General features: G+C 45.2%; 1 protein-coding gene across 3 annotated transcripts in view; it reads left to right on the top strand.

The window, feature by feature from the left end:
- The window catches only part of spast (spastin), a 72,652-nt gene extending 66,650 nt beyond the window's left edge, over positions 1-6,002 (top strand). For all 3 annotated transcript variants that reach the window (XM_085996740.1, XM_085996741.1, XM_085996739.1), the window contains 3 exons: positions 1,218-1,288; positions 2,477-2,517; positions 2,714-6,002. In XM_085996740.1, coding sequence (XP_085852866.1) covers positions 1,218-1,288; positions 2,477-2,517; positions 2,714-2,842 — 241 coding nt within the window. In that variant the 3' untranslated portion in view covers positions 2,843-6,002. The remainder of the gene's footprint in view (positions 1-1,217; positions 1,289-2,476; positions 2,518-2,713) is intronic.
- Positions 6,003-21,531: the final 15,529 nt, after the last annotated feature.

Here is a 21,531-nt window from a genome sequence, read left to right as displayed (position 1 = left end):
CCCCATTTGTATTATTGCTTTGTGCAGGTTGAATTTTGTGGGCCCAGAGGTCTGGAAAGGGCTGTGTTTAGCAGTGTTGCCTCATTAGTGGATGTGCAATCTATGTAACGCTTGGACAGCGCTGCTCCAAAGCTTGCTGAGACAACTGGAAGAACCACCTTAATGAGGCACTGTTAGCAGGATTTCCCCATGGGTCAATAAGGTCTCCTATCTAGTGTATAGAATCCCCGACTGCTTTCTGGAACAGAGGTGATGTGTGTGGTAATGCATGGCATGTGCACATTGAGGTGGTCGAACATTGAGAACTTCAATGTCTGAACCAATGACAAGATTGCTCAAGTGATCAGCTAGTTAGACAAGTCCTGATGAGGTATAAAGAATGTAAGTATAGCTAACGTGGTTTAAGGTTCTGGGGAAACCTGGTGGGCAACTCTTCCACTGATGTTTTCCAACGTTGACCCACTTATTCCTGTCTGTAAAGGGCTGCACAGACCATTAAGTAGCAGTTGGTTCCTTCTCCTTTCTTTCCCCCCCACCCCCAACCAACCCAGACAGGAATAATGTTTCCCACTCATCACGTTATGACAGTTGGAAAACATCAGTGGAAGAGTTGCCCACCAGGTTTCCCCAGAACCTTAAACCACGTTAGCTATATTTACATTCTTTATACCTCATCAGGACTCGTCTAACTAGCTGATCACTTGAGCAATCTTACTCCACCTCCTCTCCTGCACCCTTTGGTCCGCTGGCTCTTGCCTGTGCATTCCCTGAGCTTCCAGCCACCTAAGCCTTCCTCTCGAATTCCCCCTCACTTTCTCCTTTAACAACCTTCTCAACACATCTCTTTTGCCCAAACTATCGATTCCCCTCTCCTAAACACTCCCTTGCTTGCCGTTCCATTCCTTGAGTATAGTGCCTTTGGGTGCTTATATATAAAAATGCAACTTGTTGAGGTTGAAGTGTTATTGAGGCTGATAGTTTTATACTGTTGGGATAGCTTGACCTCTGGTAGTTTGTGCTGGAACACAGCACTGTACCATTTCCTTTAAAGGCCTCATGAGAATCCTTATTCAGGAGCAGCTTTACTGGTTGCTGCTTAATACAAAAGACCCTGAATACTCCTGATGGATGCTCCATCTTTTAATGTATGTGCGCATTTGATGATTTTTTTAAACTGAGACTTGAGATGTTTTCTCCCTTCTCGCTCCTCCTTACAGACAAACCGAAGGATATTCGGGGAGTGACCTGACTGCACTGGCGAAGGATGCAGCGCTGGGTCCAATTCGAGGTAGGTGATGTGATAGAATCATAGAATGATACAGCACAGAGGGAGGCTCATCGTGCCTGTGCCTGTTCTTGGGTAGAGCTAGCCAATTAGTCCCCCTGCACCTTCCCCCCCCCCCCCCCCCCCCCATAGCCCTGCAGATGTTTCCCCTTTATCCAATTCCCTTTGGAAAGATATTATTGAATCTGCTTTCACCACCCTTTTAGGCAATGCATTCCAGATTGTAACCAGTTGCCCCCCACCCCCGTTTTGTTTGCCAATTACTTTAAATCTGTGTCCTCTGGTTACTGACCTTCCTGCCACTGGAAACAGTTTCTCCTTATTTACTCTTGTCAAAACCCTTCATGATTTTGAATACTTCTATTAAATCTGCCCTTAACCTTCTCTGCTCTGAGAACGACCCCAGCTTCTCCAGTCTCTCCACTTAACTGAAGTCCCGGTTCCCTGGTACCATTCTAGTAAAGCTCCTCTGCACCCTCAAAGGCCTTGACTTTCTTAGTGTGATGCCCAGAATTGTCCACGATACTTCAGCTTGGTGGGATTGGTCCACTGTCTGCAACCTTTTAACTGGCCCTTTATTCTATCCATTCCGACAGCCGACGGTGTATTAAATGGGTTTCTAAACTGAAGGATTAGAGAAGCTGCTATAAGTGACTGAGATTGATTTTACGCACATAGTTTGTATTATGTAACTATCCCCCACTCACTGCATTTTGCTGGAGAAATAATCCTGTAGTTTCTGCTATGACTTCGGAGATCCAAGTCCTGCCCTGCCTTCAACTCATTGGCTGACACTGGTGTCAATATTCACTTTGTTTTTTTGTTTTTTTTAATTCTCTGAATATGGGCGTCACTGGCAAAACTGGCATTTATTGCTCATCCTTAGTTGCCTTGAGAAGGTGGTGATCGTGATTTGATACAACTGAGGGGCTTGCTACACTACTTCAGAGAGCAGTTAGAGAGTCCACCATGTTGGCACATACAGGCCAGACTGGGTCAGGAGGGCAGGTTTCCTTCCCTACAGGACATTACTCAACCAGTAAGGTTTTTATGATCTGACAGCTTCATAGTCACTTTTACTGGTCTCAGAAAATGCTGAGGTGTGCTTGTTTGTTTGTTTCTGGCGTGTTTCAGCTGTTCTGGCTTGAAGTTTTGAGTTGTCAGGAATTACATGTTTTCTTTTTCCTTCAGAGCTCAAGCCAGAAGAAGTGAGGAATATGGCTGCTAGTGAGGTAAGGTTCACTTTTCTATATTTAAAACACTCCCATGTGTAGAATTGCTAGTGTTAACCCACTTTGTTTATACACCACAGACTGCTTCACTGTAGCTGCATTTCAAAGACAGGGATTTTTATTTGTGGGGAGTGGTGTTTGATTAAGGAGTGTAACCAGACGTGACTTTGTACCTTGTATTATCCTGCCTGTCCAGGTGAGAAAGATCCGACTGACCGACTTTGAAGATTCACGGAAGAAGATCAAGCGCAGTGTGGGCCCTCACACTCTTGACGGGTACAGGCGCTGGAATGAGGAATATGGAGACACTGCCATTAATTCGTGAGGTGTCAAACCAGCATGGGCTCTGATCACTGCTGTAATGGACTCACCTTGATCAGAGAGCGCGACATCGGTTGCCAGCACCGACTGACGAGCACCTTCTCTGGCCTTCAATGGGGCATCCAAAGTTGTTTCATCGCAGGTTCTAACGTGGAATCAGGAGTGCTAAAACTGACGGGAATAGTTTACAAAACTGAATCCTTTGTGACATGCTGTATCCTTTTAAAATCGAGTTTCGGGAATCTTTGCCACTGGATCCGGGACCACGTAGCTGGCAGTCGGTGAAGGTTGAGTTTAGGGTCTAGCAATGGTAAAATAGGTCATGATTTGTATATTTTGTTTCTGGTGTAAACAAATCAGTTCCTGTTCAGCGTATACACAGTAGAAGCACAACTGTAGGAAGATTCGTGCCTTAAGTTTGCAGTACATTTGCTTGTCCTATTGTGTTTGGTCCCTTTGCTCCCCATGACTACTAATGGGCTCTAAAAGGCCCACCAGCATTATCCATTCATAACCGATTATTCAATCTGTTCAGCAGTGCCAAATAAGTTGCTGGTTGCGCACTTATGGAAATGGATTATTTTGAAAGAAGACCATTTGCAGTGCTTGCCAACTTCCAAAAGTGTTTCTCCCCTAATATCAAGTAGCTGGTCTCTTGATTTCCTAACCAGTCCACCAGTAAATAATTTTGCTTCAGTCTTTCGCTATTTCAGTGCAGCGTTTGTCGGGTAGACTTGGTACAAAAGCATACATGTGTTGGAGGAATAGTGAACTATGATTGCATTTGAACTTCCAATTCAGTGCATGGCTTCCCCACCATTATATAATATACAGCCTCTTGTTACAAAATTCAGCATGATCAAAACTGATACTTCAGTTAGGCTTCTGAATAAATCTCTTCATATAACTGAACCCTTTGAAAATATTGTACTTGGGGTGGGTTAACTGCTCTTAACAGGGATTTTGCAATATTGAGGCAAAGACTCTGCCCTTAAACATCTATCTGTAATATAAGCATCATACTTGGTATAATTCTCTCCTCCTTCTGAATCGCTGTGAGCAATTCCACAGAAGATTTGCCAGTCATTTTTTAAGAAGCGTGTCTGGTGTGTATTTCCTGCCCATCACGCTTCCATGTCACACTCAACATTCTGTCACACCTCAGGAAAAAAGTATATCAAAAAGAACACTCCAGGAACATAAAATACCAGAGCCAGACTGTCTGTCTGTGTCCCTTAATCAACCTCTGCATTAAATCACCCAGTTTGTTTGTTTTTTTTTTAAAAACAGCAACAGTCTTTCTTGACCCCCGTACGAAGCCAGTATTTACTTGCGAGCAACTCTCTTGTTTAGCCTTGAAGGTCATGTTGTACAATGTCCCTGACCTTGCAAAAGCCCACATGCTCTGTCTTAACTGTGAGCAGCATCACAGGAGGTTCACCAGTAATATCAAAATAGGATGTCATGCTCCAGCCGTCACACTTTTTGTTAACAATACAAAAATAATTTCCTACATTACAACAGTGCCTACACTTCAGAAAGCACTTAATTGACTAAAGTGCTTTGGGAAGTCCTGAGGTTATGAAAGGCACATTATAAATACAAGTCTTTTTTCAAAAAAGGCATTACCATGGAGCCTAAAATGTACAAATGGATAGAGCTGTTCCCTGATGGTTTACAGTGACCTGGATTTGGACCATTTAAAGGAAGGAAGAGACCGCTGCCAATGAAATGAAGTAGTTGTGCATGCACAGTTTGTGTCTCTTCGGTTATTCGCTAATTGAAAAGAAAATATTGTCACCATCGCAAAGAAAACTCTTCCAGAGAGAAAGGAGGGGTGGGGAAAAGAGATCAATAGTGCCGAATAGAGCCGTGTCAGGAAAAGAAAACCTGCCCCAGCAAAACTCAGAAAACATCCATTTTTATTCATTTTCTTCTCCTTTCCCTTCACACGGAGCTTGTGCTTCAAACAAATAAATCTCCACAACCCTCCCTCCACGACATTATTATACATTAATACTTAAACCAATCCGCCATATTATTATATACATTATTAAACCAACCCAGAGCTCCACAGATTTATGCGCAGAGCGCTTCTGTGCAGCTTCCAGTCGTTGGCAGCAGTCACTCTGTTAAAAGAATGGGAACCGGTTAGCAAATGCATTTTTGAGAACATCCCTGGTGTTACTCTATTATAACATTATTGGGAGCCAGAGCCACCTTTTGCCCACATCTTGCGATACCAGTGTTTCCAAGTGGAAGAAAGTTCATTCCAAAAGCTTTTCATTTGCGTGTGCGGTCCTGATCAGGATTAAGTGTGAACTGAACGAGAAGGTGCAGGGATTTTCCTGGAGTAGGTTTACAGGTTTGTAAGCTATCTTTGTATCAACTCTACCTCACAAAACAGCTGTTAAGTTTTCCTCAACCATGCAGCTTGCTGAGCTGGTGCACCCACCTACTTGTACCTTTAGTTATATGGTGCACGGTTGCTCCTTTTCCTGAGACACTCCACACCAAACCATATCGGAGGGGCTTTTTTTGTAACCATTGGAAGCTCTTGTGCTGCAGACTGTCCAAATGCAGGACCCATGGCGAAAGGCAGTGACTGCAGATGCAGAGCTGGAATAAGTGTCCTAGAATTCAGAGAGCACTGAAATATTAAACAGCCTGAAGGTAAATACCTGTACTTTCACTATTCAGTTTAATCTGTGCTTTGAAACTATAACTCTCTTCCATTTCAAACTTTCTAGCGGTAAACTAGCATACAGCGAACCTACACTGCCGAAATTCTTGTCAACCTGATCGTTAACTAGCACAAAACAATTAACTGACGTGTGTGGACTCTTTCTAACTTTGATAACTTTTTGACAACCTTTTAACAGATTTGTACATCGTTGCATTCAACTTGATGTGAGTAGAAAGTTTAAATATGAGCATGACGTTCAGGAGTAGGCAGCAATTCTGTTTGTTTTATTTTAGCAGTGTTGTCGTTCCAGCGCCCTGGTACAGCTGAAACTGGTATAGGGAAAAGTAAAGTGTCCCAATTATTGTATTTTTGGCACTTTTTTTTATTTTTATTTTTTGTATCCACATGCATGAGCAATTTATTTTGATCTGTTTGTTTTTCATGTCTAATATATTGATAAATAAAAGTTTTAATTCGACGTCTGAAAGTTGTGAGGTTCGTGATATTTTTTGCGGAGCTGAAGAGGCCTGTCGGACAAGAGGACTTCTATGGGTCGTGAGGATGTCGACACTAGTTAGGTTGGTGATGCAAGTAGCATTGCACTCTTCTTAAACAGCAGAGGCAACGGCCCAACAGTTGGATTGAACAACAACATCTTGCACCTTCAATGTAGTAAAATGTCCCAAGGCGCTTCACAGGAGCGTCATCAAACAAAAATTGACACTGAGCCGCATAGAGATATTAGGACAAGTGGAGGTTGGTTTTAAGAAGTGTCTTAAAGGAGGAGAGTGGTTGAGAGGTTTAGGGAGGGAATTCCAGAGCTTAGGGCCTAGGCAGCTGAAGGCATGGCTGCCAATGGTGGGGCCTTGGAAATCGGGGATGCGCAAGAGGCCAGAATTGGCGAGTGGAGATCTTGGCGGGCTGTAGGAGGTTACAGAGATAGGGAGGGGCGAGGCCTGGAGCGATTTGAACACCAGGATTAGAATTTTAAATTTGAGGTATTGCTGGACCTGGAGCCAATGTAGGTCAGCGAGCACGGGGTGATGGGAGAATGGGATTTGGTGCGTGTTAAGAGAGGGGCAGTTGAGTTTTTCATGAACTTAAGTTTATGGAAGGTGGACGATGCGAGGCTGGTCAGGAGTGCGTTGTCTACAGGTAACGAAGGCAGCCGATGAGCTGAGGCGGGGCGGAGAGGTGGAAGTATGTGCTCTTGGTGGTGGAGCAGATACGGTAGATGTAGTACAACTGAAGTGCTTGCTGAACCTCCAATGATGTTAGCATGCTCAGTTTATAAACAAACTCAAAGCTGCCATTCTTTTAAATTGATCTGCACTACTACAGATTCCCCTGCAGGTGTCATCATTCCTTTATCAAAGTAAGGGAACACATGGAGTTGAGTGGAGCGAAATCCTCTAACCTGCTATTTTAATATCCCTTCCCTGCCTCCCCCATTGATCCCATGATGGAGTGCAGGCTGAGGATTATCACAAGAAGAATGAAAGGGATAGTTGGAAGAAATTTCACCCAGAGGGTTTGGAATGTGAAATGCTTTGCCACAGAGGTGGAGGCAGAAACATTTAAAAGTGAATCGGATGAGTAGTTTTAAAAGGGAAGAATACAAAAGGATATGTGGGGGGCGGGGGAGGAAAGGGCGGGGAAGTGAGATGAGAGCAAGCGGCTCCATTTGAAGAGTAACATGGGATGAATAGGTGCCTCCTGTGCTGTAATTTCAATGACAGAGAAGCTGGGGAAGAGAGCATTCGTGATGTGTTGTATGAATAGTATCTTGCCACCTAACCTGCTCCAAATTGCTTCATCGGGCTTGCAAATTCCAGAGGGAAAGCAGTTTTCTGGGTTCCTTTTGGAGAAGGTGCATTTGAAGCCATCTGCATTTTGCAGAAGTGATTTGTCCCTTTAACTGGATGGTGGAATTTTAACCTAACCTCCTTCATGTTCCCACACTTCGGTGCATTGCTGAGGTAAGGGTTGCCAACTCTGGTTTGACATATTCTGGACGTTGCATCGCATGACCTCTCCTCTAACTGCCCTGCCCAGTCAAACAGCCCCTTTTCCCATTTCTAATATTTCTACAACTAAAACAGAACTGTTTATATAAAAAAAAAATTAAAAAAAAAAATTTTTTCATGCCCTCCCTCTGATTTTTCTCCTGGGTTTTTTGCTGGCAGCAGTATCCAGGAGATTAATCTTCAATTCCTGGAGGGTTGGCAATGCTATGCTGAGGGGGGTGCTGCATTGTTGGAGAGGCCAATGTTCAGGTGAGCTGCCTGTTCGGGTGGACTGTTGATTGAAGAGCAGGAAGCTCTGACGGTAACTTCTGGATTTCTGCGTTTAACTGCGCATGTGCAGACGCCAGAAGTTGCTGTCAGATTTACCCTGTAATAACAGCGAGTGCTGTTAGCCTCGCTTGTAACTATTATTGCAAAATCTGGGCCAATGGCTTTGATCTTCCCAATATTTAGTTAAAGGAAATTTCTACTCCATCCAGTACTGGATGTCGGACAAGCCGTGTGACAATTTAGAGACTGTGGAGCTCATTGAAGCGTTCCAGTATCCACTTGCTATCCCGAGTAAGACTTTCAAGCTGTGCCAATGGGTAAATGCGTATGTATACCTCTTCTGCCCACGCTCTGTGCCCTGATATTGTTCAAACAAACATGCAGGGATGTATGCAGTGTCTGATGAATAATATGTGCTTACTGTGTACACTAAAGACACTTGACAGTTTTGGAATAATAGGATCTGCCATGGCTCGTGTGCAGCACTCGTGTTTGAGTCAGAAGGTCGTGGGTTCATGTCCTGCTCGTGTGACTTGAGCACAGAATCCAGGCCGACACTCCCAGTGCTGCATTGTCGGAGGTGCCGTCTTTCTGACATGTTTAACCGTCTCAAGTGGACAAAAAAAATCCCACGGCACTATTTCGAAGAGGAGCAGGGGAGTTATTCCCGGTGTTCTGGACAATATTTATCCCTCAACCAACGCCTTAAAGCCCTCCCTCCCCCAGGTCTCCCAGATGATCTGGTCATAATATTGTCTTTTGTGGGACCTTGCTGTGTGCAAATTGGCTGATGTGTTTCCTACATTACAACAGTGACTACACTTTTAAAAATACTTCATTGGCTGTAAAGCGCTTTGGGACATCCTGAGACCATGAAAGGCACGATATAAATGCAAGTCTTCTGGGATCATTATTCGAGTGTAGCCTGGAGGCAGGTCAAGGCTACAGGGAAGAGATATAGAATCATAGAAAGTTACAGCACGGAAGGAGGCCATTTTGGCCCATCGTGACCATGCTGGCCAACAGAGCTATCCAGCTTAATCCCACTTCCCAGCTCTTGGTCTGTAGCCCTGCAGGTTAGAGCATCCCAACTGCACATCCAACTACTTTTTAAATGTGGTTAGGGTTTCTGCCTCTACCACCCTTTCAGGCAGTGAGTTCCAGACCCCCACAACCCTCTGGGTGAAGAAATTTCCCCTCAAATCCCTTCTAAACCTTCCACCAATTACTTTAAATCTGTGCCCCCTGGTTTTTGACCCCTCTAAGGGAAATAGGTCCTTTCTATCCACTTTATGCCCCTCATAATTTTATACACCTCAATAAGGTCTCCCCTCAGCCTCCTCTGTTCCGAGGAAACCAGACCCAGCCTATCCAGTCTTTCCTCATAGCCAAGATTCTCTACTTCCCGGCAACATCCTTGTAAATCTCCTCTGTACCCTCTCCAGTGCAATCACATCTTTCCTGTAATGTGTGGACCAGAACTGCACGCAGTACTCTAGCTGAGGCCTAACCAGTGTTTTATACAGTTGAAGCATAACCCCCCCTGCTCTTGTATTCTATGCCACGGCTAATAAAGGCAAGCATTCCGTATGCCGCCTTAACCACCTTATCTACCTGGCCTGCTACCTTCAGGGATCTGTGGACATGCACTCCAAGGTCCCTTTGTTCCTCTGCACTACAGTGTCGTACCATTTAATGTGTATTCCCTTTCCTTGTTAGCCCTCGCCAAATGCATTACCTCACACTTCTCCGGATTGAATTCCATTTGCCACTGTTCTGCTCACCTGACCAATTTATCTTCCTGCAGTCTACAGCTTCCTCCTTCAGTATCAACCACACAGCCGATTTTAGTATCATCTGCAAACTTCTTAATCATACTCCCTATATTCAAGTCTAGATCATTGATATATGCCACAAAAAGCAAGGGACTGAGCCCTGCGGAACCCCACTGGAAACAGCCTTCCAGTCACAAACACCCATCAACCATTACCCTCTGCTTCCTATCGCCGAGGCAGTTTTGAATCCAACTTGACACTTTGCCCTGGATCCCATGGGCTTTTAACTTTGTGACCAATCTGCCATGTGGAACCTTATCAAAAGCCTTGCTAAAGTCCGTATACACTACACCAAACGCACTACCCTCATCTACCCTCCTAGTTACCACCTCAAAAAATTCAGTCACGTTTGTCAGACACGACCTTCCCTTAACAAATCCGTGCTGACTATCCTTGATTAATCCGTGTCTTTCTAAATTAAGATTTATCCTGTCCTTCAGAATTCTTTCCAATAATTTTCCCACCACTGAGGTTAGGCTGCTGGACAAAAAGACAGATGAGATGGGTTTAATGAAATATTTGGTGAAATTATTTAAGTTTTAGTGTTAGTTCATATCCATTTAGTGACTGGCTAAAGGGGAAAAGTAGATTAAACAAATCATTCAAAGTATTTTGACCAAAGTGATCGGCTTGTCTCCTTTCTGGAAATTTGTGTACGATTGAATTACAATTAGTAAATCTGAATCAGTTAATAAATTTGGACATCAATCAGCTAGAATTGGCTTTTGAGCCAGAATAAATTTGCATTGATGAGGGAGCTGTCTCTTGGACGACGTTAACATTCATTTCACCCAGAGGGAGGAGGGTAGGCCCAGGCAGCTACCACAACATGGCAACTGCTGGTCCAACTCATGGCCTAGATGGAGCAAGGAGCCCTCCTCTAGCTCAGGAGCTGCTCCCACCTAAGAGGTTCACATGCAAAATTAAAGCACATTAGATTCGGGGTAATATACTGGCATGGATTGAAAATTGGTTAACAGACAAGAAACAGTAGGAATAAATGGGTCTTTTTCGGGGTGGCAGGCGGTGACTAGTGGGGTACCGCAGGGATCAGTGCTTGGGCCCCAGCTATTCACAATATACATCAATGATTTGGATGAGGGAACCGAATGTAATATTTCCAAGTTTGCTGACGACACAAAATTAGGTGGGGTTGTGAGTAGGATGCAAAGAGGCTTCAAGGCAATTTAGACAAGTTGAGTGAGTGGGCAAATACATGGCAGATGCAGTATAACGTGGATAAATGTAAAGATATCCACTTCGATAGGTAAAACAGAAAGGCAGAGTATTATTCAAATGGTGATAGATTGGGAAATGTTGATGTACAAAGGGACCTGGGTGTCCTTGTACACCAGTCACTGAAAGCAAACATGCAGGTGCAGCAAGCAGTTAGGAAGGCAAATGGTATGTTGGCCTTCATTGCAAGAGGATTTGAGTACAGGAGCAAGGATGTCTTACTACAGTTATACAGGGCCTTGGTGAGACCACACCTGGAGTACTGTGTGCAGTTTTGGTCTCCTTACCTAAGAAAGGATATACTTGCCATAGAGGGAGTGCAGCGAAGGTTCACCAGACTGATTCCTGGGATGGCAGGACTGTTGTATGAGGAGAGATTGGGTTGACTAGGCCTGTATTCACTAGAGTTTAGAAGAATGAGAGGGGATCTCATTGAAACATATAAAATTCTGACAGGGCTAGACAGACTGGATGCAGGGAGGATGTTTGCCCTGGCTGGGGGCTCTAGAACGAGGGGTCACAGTCTCCGGATACGGGGTAGGACATTTAGGACTGAGATGAGAAATTTCTTCACTCCGAGGGTTGTGAACCTGTAGAATTCTCTACCACAGAAGGCTGTGGAGGCCAAGTCACTGAATATATTTAAGAAGGAGATAGATTTCTAGACACAAAAGGAGTCAAGGGGTATGGGGAGAGCGTGGGAATATGGTATTGAGATAGAGGATCAGCCATGATCATATTGAATGGTGGAGCAGGCTCGAAGGGCCGAATGGCCTACTCTTTTTCTATGTTTCTATGTCATTTATCAGCCTCCCACAAGGGTAGCACTTGGAAGGAGCACTAGATTGCACAGTAGGGTGCAGTCATTGTACACAGTCACAGGGGAAGCGGAGGGAGGAGGGGACAGTAATTTACATCAAAATAATCACTTAATTATTTGAACTGCATTTCTGTTTTATTTTGAGATGTTGATTTATACTGAGCAGATCTCTGCAACAGGCAATGGATGGAAGGGCACACATGGCAGATGAGATCAAGTAGAGATTAATGGTGAGTATGTCATTTGGAGAGCTAGTTTGTAACACGAAATCCAGTGAATTCCACAATGTGGAAAATGTGAGAATTCGATAGAGTTGAGGGGGTGGGCGATTTGAGGGTTTTTAATGTACAGGACCTGACAGATGGACTGCAGAGTCTCCTGTTGTCTCCTGTGTTCCTTTCTCTGCTTCCAATCGCATTGAGTCTGAGCTGAGCAACTCTTCCCTCCTTGGAGACTTCAATTTGGATATGAAATGATCCTGCTCTCTTCCCCGATTGATTTATACTCACCTCACCCTCCACATCAACTCTTCCGCAACCTTGTCCTCACACGAAGCTTCCCCACATTGTAGGTCTCAATTACCAACAAGGCCATCTCTGATCACTTGTTCATTTCCTTCCTTATTCACATTAGCCTGGTCTGCCTCAAACACCCGCTGCCCTTTTATTCCCATAGATGTAACAAAAACAAAATGTAATACACTCCCAAACCCCTCACCAGTGCACCCTCCAGTACCCGACTCCCCATCTCTCACTTGCAACCTGCTCCGACACCAAAACTTCAACTTTTTGTTGATTGGTGATGAAATACTTGATTTTATAATTTTGTTGAACCTACTACCAAGTTCACATCAACCTTTTCATGTCCTCCAGTAGGCCCTAGATGATGTCCCAGTCTTGCCACTCCCTTGGTACACTGGCCATCTTTACAAACTGCAGCCTGGATACCCGCTGCTGGCACCTCTGTACCTCTGGTCTTCAACTCAAACTGCTGTCACCCTCTTGGTTCCTTCCAGCGCTTGTATGCATCCCGTCTCCAATAATACCATGTGATTGCTAGTGTGGGCTTACTGTCCCCCCTTAACTTCTCACAGAGCTGCTTGAAATCAGCACATACGTGGAAGCTCATCCCAAACTTAGGAACAGGAGGAGACCATTCAGCCCCTCAAACATGCTCTGCCATTAGATTAGATCATGGCTGATCTGTACCTCAACTCCAGTTACCCACCTTTTGCTCCATATCCCTCAATAGCTTATCCAACACAAATCTGACTCCCACAGCTACCTGGACTACACTTCCTCCCACCCCGCTTCCTATAAGGACTCTTCCATTCTCCCAGTTTCTCCGTCTCCGCCGCGTCTGTTCTGACAATGCCATCTTCCATACCAGTACTTCTGACATGTTTTCGGTCGCCTGTCATTTTAATTCTCTGCTTCACTCCCACTCTGATCTCTGTCCTCGGCCTATTACATTGTTCCAATGAAGCTCAACGTAAGCTCAAGGAACAGCACCTCATCTTTCGATTAGGCACTTTACAGCCTTCTGGACTCAACATTGAGTTCAACAATTTCAAACTATAACCCCTGCCCCCATTTTTCATGCTGTATGATTTTGCCATTCCCATTTGTAACATTTAATCTTTTCTGCCTCTTAAATAAGCACAGTATGTTCCTTCAATTCCTTCCTCCCCTCCCCCCTGTCTGCACCTGCTTAATATCTGTTACATCTCCAGCTTTTTCCAGTTCTGATGAAGGGTCCCAGACCTGAAACGTTAACTCTGTTTCTCTCTCCATGGATGCTGCCTGGCCTGTTGAGTATTTCCAGCATTTTCTGTTGTTGTTTCAGATTTCCAGCATCCGCAGTATTTTGCTATTGTACAAATCTATCAACCTCAGTTTTGAAAGCTCCAAATGTCCCCCAGCATCTACAACCTTTTTAAGGGAGCGAGTTCCAAATTTCCACTACCTTTTGTGTGGAAAAGGTGCTTCCTGATTTCACTCCTGAATGGCCTGGCTGTTTATGAATGGTGTTTTGCTCAATATTTTGAAGACTTAAAAATATAATTTCCCTGTAAAATCAAAAAGTAGAAGATTCAGCTCTCTGACACTAAATTCATTTTAAATGCTTCACTTTTATATTAAAACCATACTTTTCTTTTCATGACAGTTGCTGCCCCTTCAGAGACCTTCCCTTGTGACAGGGCGATGTAAGTGTAAGATTGATGAATGCATAACTTGCATTCCTCCTGGATTGCCTTAGCGATTCCAAGTACAGTGTTAACTCTTTTTAGAGCTTTGTGACCGAGATTAGCAGCTCCGCATGCTGTACAGGAATGCTAACTGTCCAGATCAGTTGGTCCCTCCAGCGCCGCCCCCCCCCCCCCCCCCACCTGCTCAAATGGAATAACAAGTCAATGTACACACACATACCCTCAAATGAGTAAATGGGTGTCTATTAAAGAGAACCAGAATCTGGGTGACTGCTGGGAATCTCTCAAAAAAAACAGATGATGTTGGGTTTGTACAGACAGGAACAAGTGTAGGCCATTCAGCCCCTCAAGCCTCTTCCGTCATTCAATCAGATGTGCACCTCAACCCCATTTACCCGCCTTTACTCCATATCGCTTGATACCTTTACCCAACAAAAATCTATCGATCTCGGTCTTGAAAGCTACAATTATCCCCAGCATACACAGCCTTTTCGGGGGAGAGTTCCAGATTTCCACTACTCTTGGTGTGAAGAAGTGCTTCCTGATTTCACTTCTGAATGGTCTACCTCTAATTTTAAGATTGTCCTTGTTGGAAATAAAAGGATAGATTAACAGTCAAGGGAGGGGAAGGGGAAAGAGATACTATTCCCTGGAATTGTTAGAAATTTTTGATATGTTTTACAAGATTTAGGCAGCCACATATCAATTTATTGCACAAAGTAATATTGAACAGATGATTGTTCCTGACCACAGCATTGAATCTACCCGAGTCAAAGTCACAAATCCTCTGTGACTGACCTCATCCTCCTTGACTTCTCTGGAGCCTTTGACATGGTCAACCACAGCATCCTCCTCCAACACCTCTCCTCCATTGTCCAGTCGAGTGGTACTGCCCTCACTTGGTTCTGCTCTTGCCTATCAACTTGTGTCCAGAGAATCTCCATAATGGCTTCTCTTCCTGCCCTGGCACCATTACATCTGGAGTCTACCAAGGATCTATCCGTTGCCCCTTCCTCTTCCTCATCTACCTGCTGCCCTTTGGTGACATCACCCAAAGATACATGTACACTGACGACACCCAGCTCTACCTCCCCATCACTACTTTCTACCCACCGCCACTGCCTCTGTGCTGTCAAACTGCTTGTCTGACATCCAGTATTGGATGAGCTGTAATTAGCTCCAGTTAAATAATGGGAAAACCGAAGCCATTGTCTTCGACCCCTGCCACCAGCTCCACACTCTTGCCGTTGATTTCATTTCCCTCCCTGGCCACTGTCTCAGACTTTTCGCAACCTCAACATCCTATTTGACCCTGAGGTTAGCTTCTGAACCCATATTCTCTCCATTGCCAAGACCGCCTACTTCCACCTCCATAATATCGCCCACCGCAGCCCATCTACTGCTGAATACTCATCCATGCCTTTGTCACCTCCAGACTCAACCATTCCAATGCTCTGCTGGCTGGTTTCCCATCCTCCTTGCTCGCTAAACTTGGGCTGATCACAGATCACAGAAACCCCACAGTGCAGATAGAGGCCATTTCAGCCCATCGAGCTCAAAACACTGCTGCTTGTATCCTGTTCCGCACAAAGCCTTGCTCATCTGTCACTCCTTGCTGATCTAGGTTAGCTCCTGGTCCTCCGACACCTCTAATTAAAAATTTTCATCCTTGTGTTTAAATCCCTTCATGGCCTTGCCCCTCCCTATCTCTAGACTTACAACCTGAATTCTCTGTTCCTCAACTCTGGCATTCTCTCTCCCTGCACCCCATTATTGGCGGCCGTGCGTTTAGCCACCCAGACCCCAAGATACTGCATTCCCTCCCGAAACCTCTCCGTGCCTCTATTTCCCACACCTCACTTAAATGCTACCTCTGACCAAGCTTTTGCTCACCTATCCTAATATCTCCTCCTTTAGCTCGGCGTCCATTTTTGTCTGAATGCACCTCTGTGTAGTGCCTTGGGACATTTTTCTAGGTTAAAGGTGCCGTATAAATGCAAGTTGCTGTTGTATAAGGTACGCTGTGTGTGGATTTGGTGAGTTGGCCCATTATTGTGGCCCAGTCACAACCCGCGACGCAGGTTGGCCCACCTGGCAGGACCTTGCACCTGGAAACGAGAGCGGAAAGAGGAACGCAGCTGCAGACTTGGCAACTGGCTTGTGGGCCTTCCAGATGCCATTGGAAGATCCCCGAGGCCTGAAGGTCCAGTGGCCTGAATGGTGTTAGCCGTGGCTCATTAGCGTCACTCTCGCCTCTGGGTCAGAAGGTTGTGGGTTCAAGCCCCACTCCAGAGACTTGAGCACATAATCCAGGCCAACACTCCCAGTGCAGTACTGAGGGTGTGCTGCGCTGTTGGAGTTGTCTTTTGGATGAAACTTTAAACTGAGGCCCCGTCTGCCCCATCAGGTGGACATAAAAGATCCCAGGACACTATTTCGAAGAAGAGCAGAGTTCTCCTCGTCTGGCCAATATTTATCCCTCAACCAACATCACATTGCTGTTTGTGGGAGCTTGTACGCAAATTGGCTGTGACATTTCAACAGTGATCACTTATCAAAAGGTACTTAGAAACATAGAAGATAGGAGCAGGAGTAGGCCCTTCGAGCCTGCTCCGCCATTCAACGAGATCATGGCTGATCATCCAAACCCTAGCACCTGGTCCCTACACTGACAACCATCCCACCCAAGCCCTATCCCCGTAACCCCACGTATTTAATCCCCCCTAACACTAAGGGCCAATTTTTATCATGGCCAATCAACCTAACCCGCACATCTTTGGACTGTGGGAGGAAACCGGAGCACCTGGAGAAAACCCACGCAAACACGGGGAGAATGTGCAAACTCCACACAGTCACCCGAGGTCAGATTTGAACCCGGGTCCCTGGCGCTGTGAGCCAACAGTGCTAACCACTATGCCACCGTGCTGTTGGGTGTAAAGCACTTTGGGACGTCCTGAGGTTGTGATGGACGCTGTAGAAATGGAAGTTCTTTTTTTCACTCAAATAAATATTTGAGCCTAGCTTTGCCTTCACCTTGAGGAGGGCCCCCTCTGATCTGAGCGGGAAGTCCTGGTGCATGAACCACTGCCGGCGTCTCGGGGAATCCGTCCTCTGGGCCTCCTTGTAGCGCCATGACAGGAGGTCGGAGAACGCCGCCTGCTTCATTAACATAAGTAAGCTGAGCCTGTGCCCACCCAGCCCCCTAAGGGTAGCCCAAAAATCCCAGGACAACAAAGACAGCAGAAACCTGGTGTGATGGGACAAGAGTGCACAGTAAAGTTTTGACCCCGTGTGTAAGATACACTGTGTAAGTATTCCATGCTCCCAGCAAGGGGCCATGCTGAAATTTGTGCATAGGTCAGAGATGGGCCCCAATTCACCTTGCAACCACTGGGACCGTGGATTTGGTGAATTTACCTTTGCGTATCTCACACATTCATTAACTCTCACGCACACTTGGAACAATCATACACAGCCTCGCACACATTCTCACACTCGAGCTCTCTTGCCCATGCATGCCTACTATGTTTTCTCTAACTCATACTCTTACAATTCCATTTATGTATACAACAGTGTCATTCAACACTTGAGTCTTGTGCCTGGGTTGTGTGCTGTCAGAACGTGTCCAATCTCTCAGACAGGCTGGGGTTCTGCCTGGGGTCGCTTTGATTGTGTTCACTGAAGTCTCTTCTGCTTTAGTTGTACTGGGGTTCCTCTAGATCCTGCCTGGTATGATAGAGGTCTTTAACACTATGAAGGGTTCGATAGGGTGGGCATGGAGAATCTATTTCCACTGGTGGGTGAGACTAGAACAAAGGGAGCATAAATATAAGATAGTCACTAACAGATCAAATACAGAACTCGAGGAATTTCTTTAGCCAGAGTGTGGTGAGAATGTGGAACTTGCTGTCACATGGAGTGGAAGCAGAGAACATTGATGCATTTAAGGGGAGGCTTGATGCATACACAAGGGCGAAGAATAGAGGGAAATGGGGGCAGGCTGGGAGGAGGCTGGTGTGTACTGTAAACACCGGCATGGACTAGTTGGGTCAAATAACCTGTTTCTGTGCTGTAGATTCTGAGTGATTCTACTGTTAACTGCATTACATAGGATTTACAGCACACAAAAAGGCCATTTGGCCCAACTAGTCAATGCTGGTGTTTATGCTCCACACCATTCTCCCACTCCTCTTCATCTCACCTTATCAGCATATCATCCTTCTTCTATTCGTTTCTCCACCATGTAATTATCTGTTGAACAGTTGTTGATGTGATGAATCCCACTGCTTTTGGAAGGTTGCATGAGGAGCAATCCATTCTGGCAGGAATCTGCCATTGGCAGCCCATCAACTTTTGTGCCTTCAGAGCTGGATCGAGAATACTTATCTCTCGCTCCGCTTAGATGAAGAGCAGCTGTTTGGACTTGAGTCACGTCACCCAGAGGTGCTCATGTGGGATTGTGAGCCAATTTGCACACAGCCAGGTCCTACAAACATCAATGTGATAAATGACCAGATACTCTGTTTTTGAGGTGTTGATTAAAGGATAAATGTTGGGCTAGGATGCCAGGAGAAATTAACAACAATTTTCATTTATATAGCCATCCCAAGGTGCTTCACAGGAGTGTTATCAAACCAAATTTGGCACCGAACCACAAGATATTAGGACAGGTGACAAGAAGCTTGGTCAAAGAGGTAGGTTTTAAGAAGGAGGGGAGAGCAAGATGGAGTGGTTTAGGGAGGGAATTAGGGCCTAGGTACCTAAAGGCGCAGCCACCATGGGTGGAGTGATGAAAATCTTCCTCGAAAATTACTGTGGAATCTTCTAGGTGCACCCGAGCGGGCAGATGGGACTTCAGGCGAGAGTTCCAGATTTCCACTACCCTTTATGTAAAAAGATGCTCCCTGATATCGCCCCTGAATGGCATTAGCTCTAATTTTAAGTTTGTGCCCCCTTGTTCTAGATTTATCCACCAGAGGAAGTAATTTCTCTCTACCCTACCAAATCCCTTCATCATTTAAAACACCTCGATTAGATCACCCCTCAACCTTCTAAACTTAAAGGAATGCAAGTCAAGTTTATTGAATCTGCCCTCATAATTTAACCATTTAAGCCCGGGTTTAATTCTGGTGAATCTGCGCTGCACCCCCTCCAAGGCCAATATATCCTTCCTGAGGTGCGGTACTCCAGATGGGGTCTACCAAGGCTCTGTACAACTGAAGCAAAACTTCCTTCCTTTGTATTCCAGCTCCCTTGAGATAAAGGCCAACATTCCATGAGCCTGTTTGATTACTATTTGCTGTGTACAAAATGGCTGCTGCATTTGCCTCTATACCAACATTGCCTGCACTTCAAATGGTAAGTCACTGGTTGTGAAGCGCTTTGGGATGTGCTAAGATAAGCAGCCAAATAAATGCAAGGTCTTTAATGCAAGTCTGCTGGGTGTGGACATCTGCAGCCTGACCTGTTTCAATGACAGAGCTTGGTCCAAGGACAGAGCTGGTACTGCCAGACCCACCTGGAAGGAGCCCAGCATTTCATGAACTAATTCCACTCTTGCTTTCGATTACCTCTGTGATTTAGTAGATAGTGGGTTCAAGTCCCATTCTAGAGACTTGAGCACAAGATCCAGGCTGACACTCCCAGTGCTTGTACTGAGGGAGTGCTGCACTGTCGGAGGTGCCGTCTTTCGAATGAGACGTTAAACCGAGGCCCTTTCTGCTCTCTCGGGTGGACGTAAAAGCTCCCACAGCACCATTTGAAGAGCAGGGGAGCTCTCCCCGGTGTCCTGGCCAATATTTATCCCTCAACCAACATCACTAAAAAACATTATCTGGTCATGATCTCATTGCTGTTTGTGGGACCTTGCTGTGTGCAACTTTGCCTCCAGGATTCCTACATTACAACAGTGACTACACTTCAAAAAGTACTTCATTGGCTGTAAAGCACTTTGGGACGCCCTGAGGTTGCAAAAGGCGCTATAGAAATGCAGGTCTTTCTTTAACGCTACGTGCTGTCGGGGCCAAAGCAGCCTCATCGCTGGGAATCCCCGGTCAGTGCGGCTGCTGTACATGCCCGTCTCAAACACCCAGTCTGCAGCACTCCACCTCCATTCTAGTCAGCGGAGGGAGGGCATGCCCTTACATTCCAGCTGTCACGCTCAGGGTGATGCAGCCTGGTGAGTCATTCAGCCTCCCGGGTAAATTGGGAGATTATAGATGTGTATATTGATATGAAGCAGGTGTACACACAGGCTGAAGCTAGGGCACATTGGCTGCCGTGCTTCCTACATTACAAGTGACCACACTTCAAAAAGTACTTCATTGGTTGTAAAGCACTTTGGGACATCCTGAGGTGGTGGAAGGTGCAATAGAAATGCAACTTCTGTCCTTTTTTTAATCTCCTGGGAGAGGCGAAAAACCAGATTAAAAACCCAGGCCAATTAGGGGGGGAAAATCTGTAAATTTCCTCTCGGATCCCTTTAGGCAAATGAAACTAGTCTAGGAGATCACTCTGGCCTGATTTATGTTATACAGTACCTACATCTTTTTGTTCAATTTTCATGTTACCTGGAAACGAATATTTTATCGATGGCTGATCTGACATGTGGTCCTTGTGTCCACGCTCTACCTGGGCTCCTTGATACCCAGGGTTGTACATACTCTGTGGAATGGCCATGGTTGCCAATCCTCCAGGATTGTCCTGGAGTCTCCTGGAATTAAAGATTAATCTCCAGGACACACTGCTACCAGCAAAAAAAAAACCCAGGAGAAAAATCACAGGGGCATTAAAAAAAAATTGAGGTTTTTCAATTTATTTGAACAACTTATTAGTTATAAAATAATTGGAGAGGGGGAGGGTGGGGGAAGGCTGTTTGACTAGGCGGGAGGTCATGTGATGAAATCTCCAGGAATAGGTCCAACCAGAGTTGGCAACCCTATCCCCAGTCCCTCAGTGTTTTATGGAATGGGGCTTTTTATTCTGCCTTTATTTATCTCTCTCTAGCTGAACCTACACTGGGAGTCACGCTGACGTGAATTTGTGAAAAGGTTAATCCACCTCCGATTAATGAAGGCCTTGTATGGGCCACGTGATAAGAATATAGTAAATGTATGTTATGAACCAAAATGTATTACTTCAGCGGGTTTCTTTTCACGCCACAGATTGTTGAACCGAATATTCAAGGGGTTGGCGATCGCTCAGTGCTGTATTTAGTGCAGCGTTTTAAGATTAGAGAGTGAATTCTTGAGCGATTACTTGCTAAGCCCTCAATGAAAATCACAGGCATGTTCTGACTTAGTCCTGATGAAAGCCACACCAGCAGCCCATGCATAAGGCCAGATGATTTATGAGACTCTAAAGGACATGATATCTCAGTTTTCAAACATGTTTGAATTCCTAATGACAAAAAACCATAGAGATTTTTTTTCCTACTTATTGAGATGATGATGGATAGCTCCCGGATTGGAAATTAAATAAGTTTCTAGATAGGATCCTAATGCATATGATGTTGTCTAGACCCTCTGCTAAACAACATAAAGTCAACACGAAGAATTTGACAACTCCAACAGGCTTTGCAAAAACATTGCAATGTAGACTGGCTGAAAGGA

Source organism: Somniosus microcephalus, chromosome 9, assembly GCF_052327205.1.
Source record: "Somniosus microcephalus isolate GS21.2 chromosome 9, FLI_Smic_1.0, whole genome shotgun sequence".
Classification (NCBI taxonomy): Eukaryota; Metazoa; Chordata; class Chondrichthyes; order Squaliformes; family Somniosidae; genus Somniosus; species Somniosus microcephalus.
This window is presented reverse-complemented; position numbering and strand designations above follow the sequence as displayed.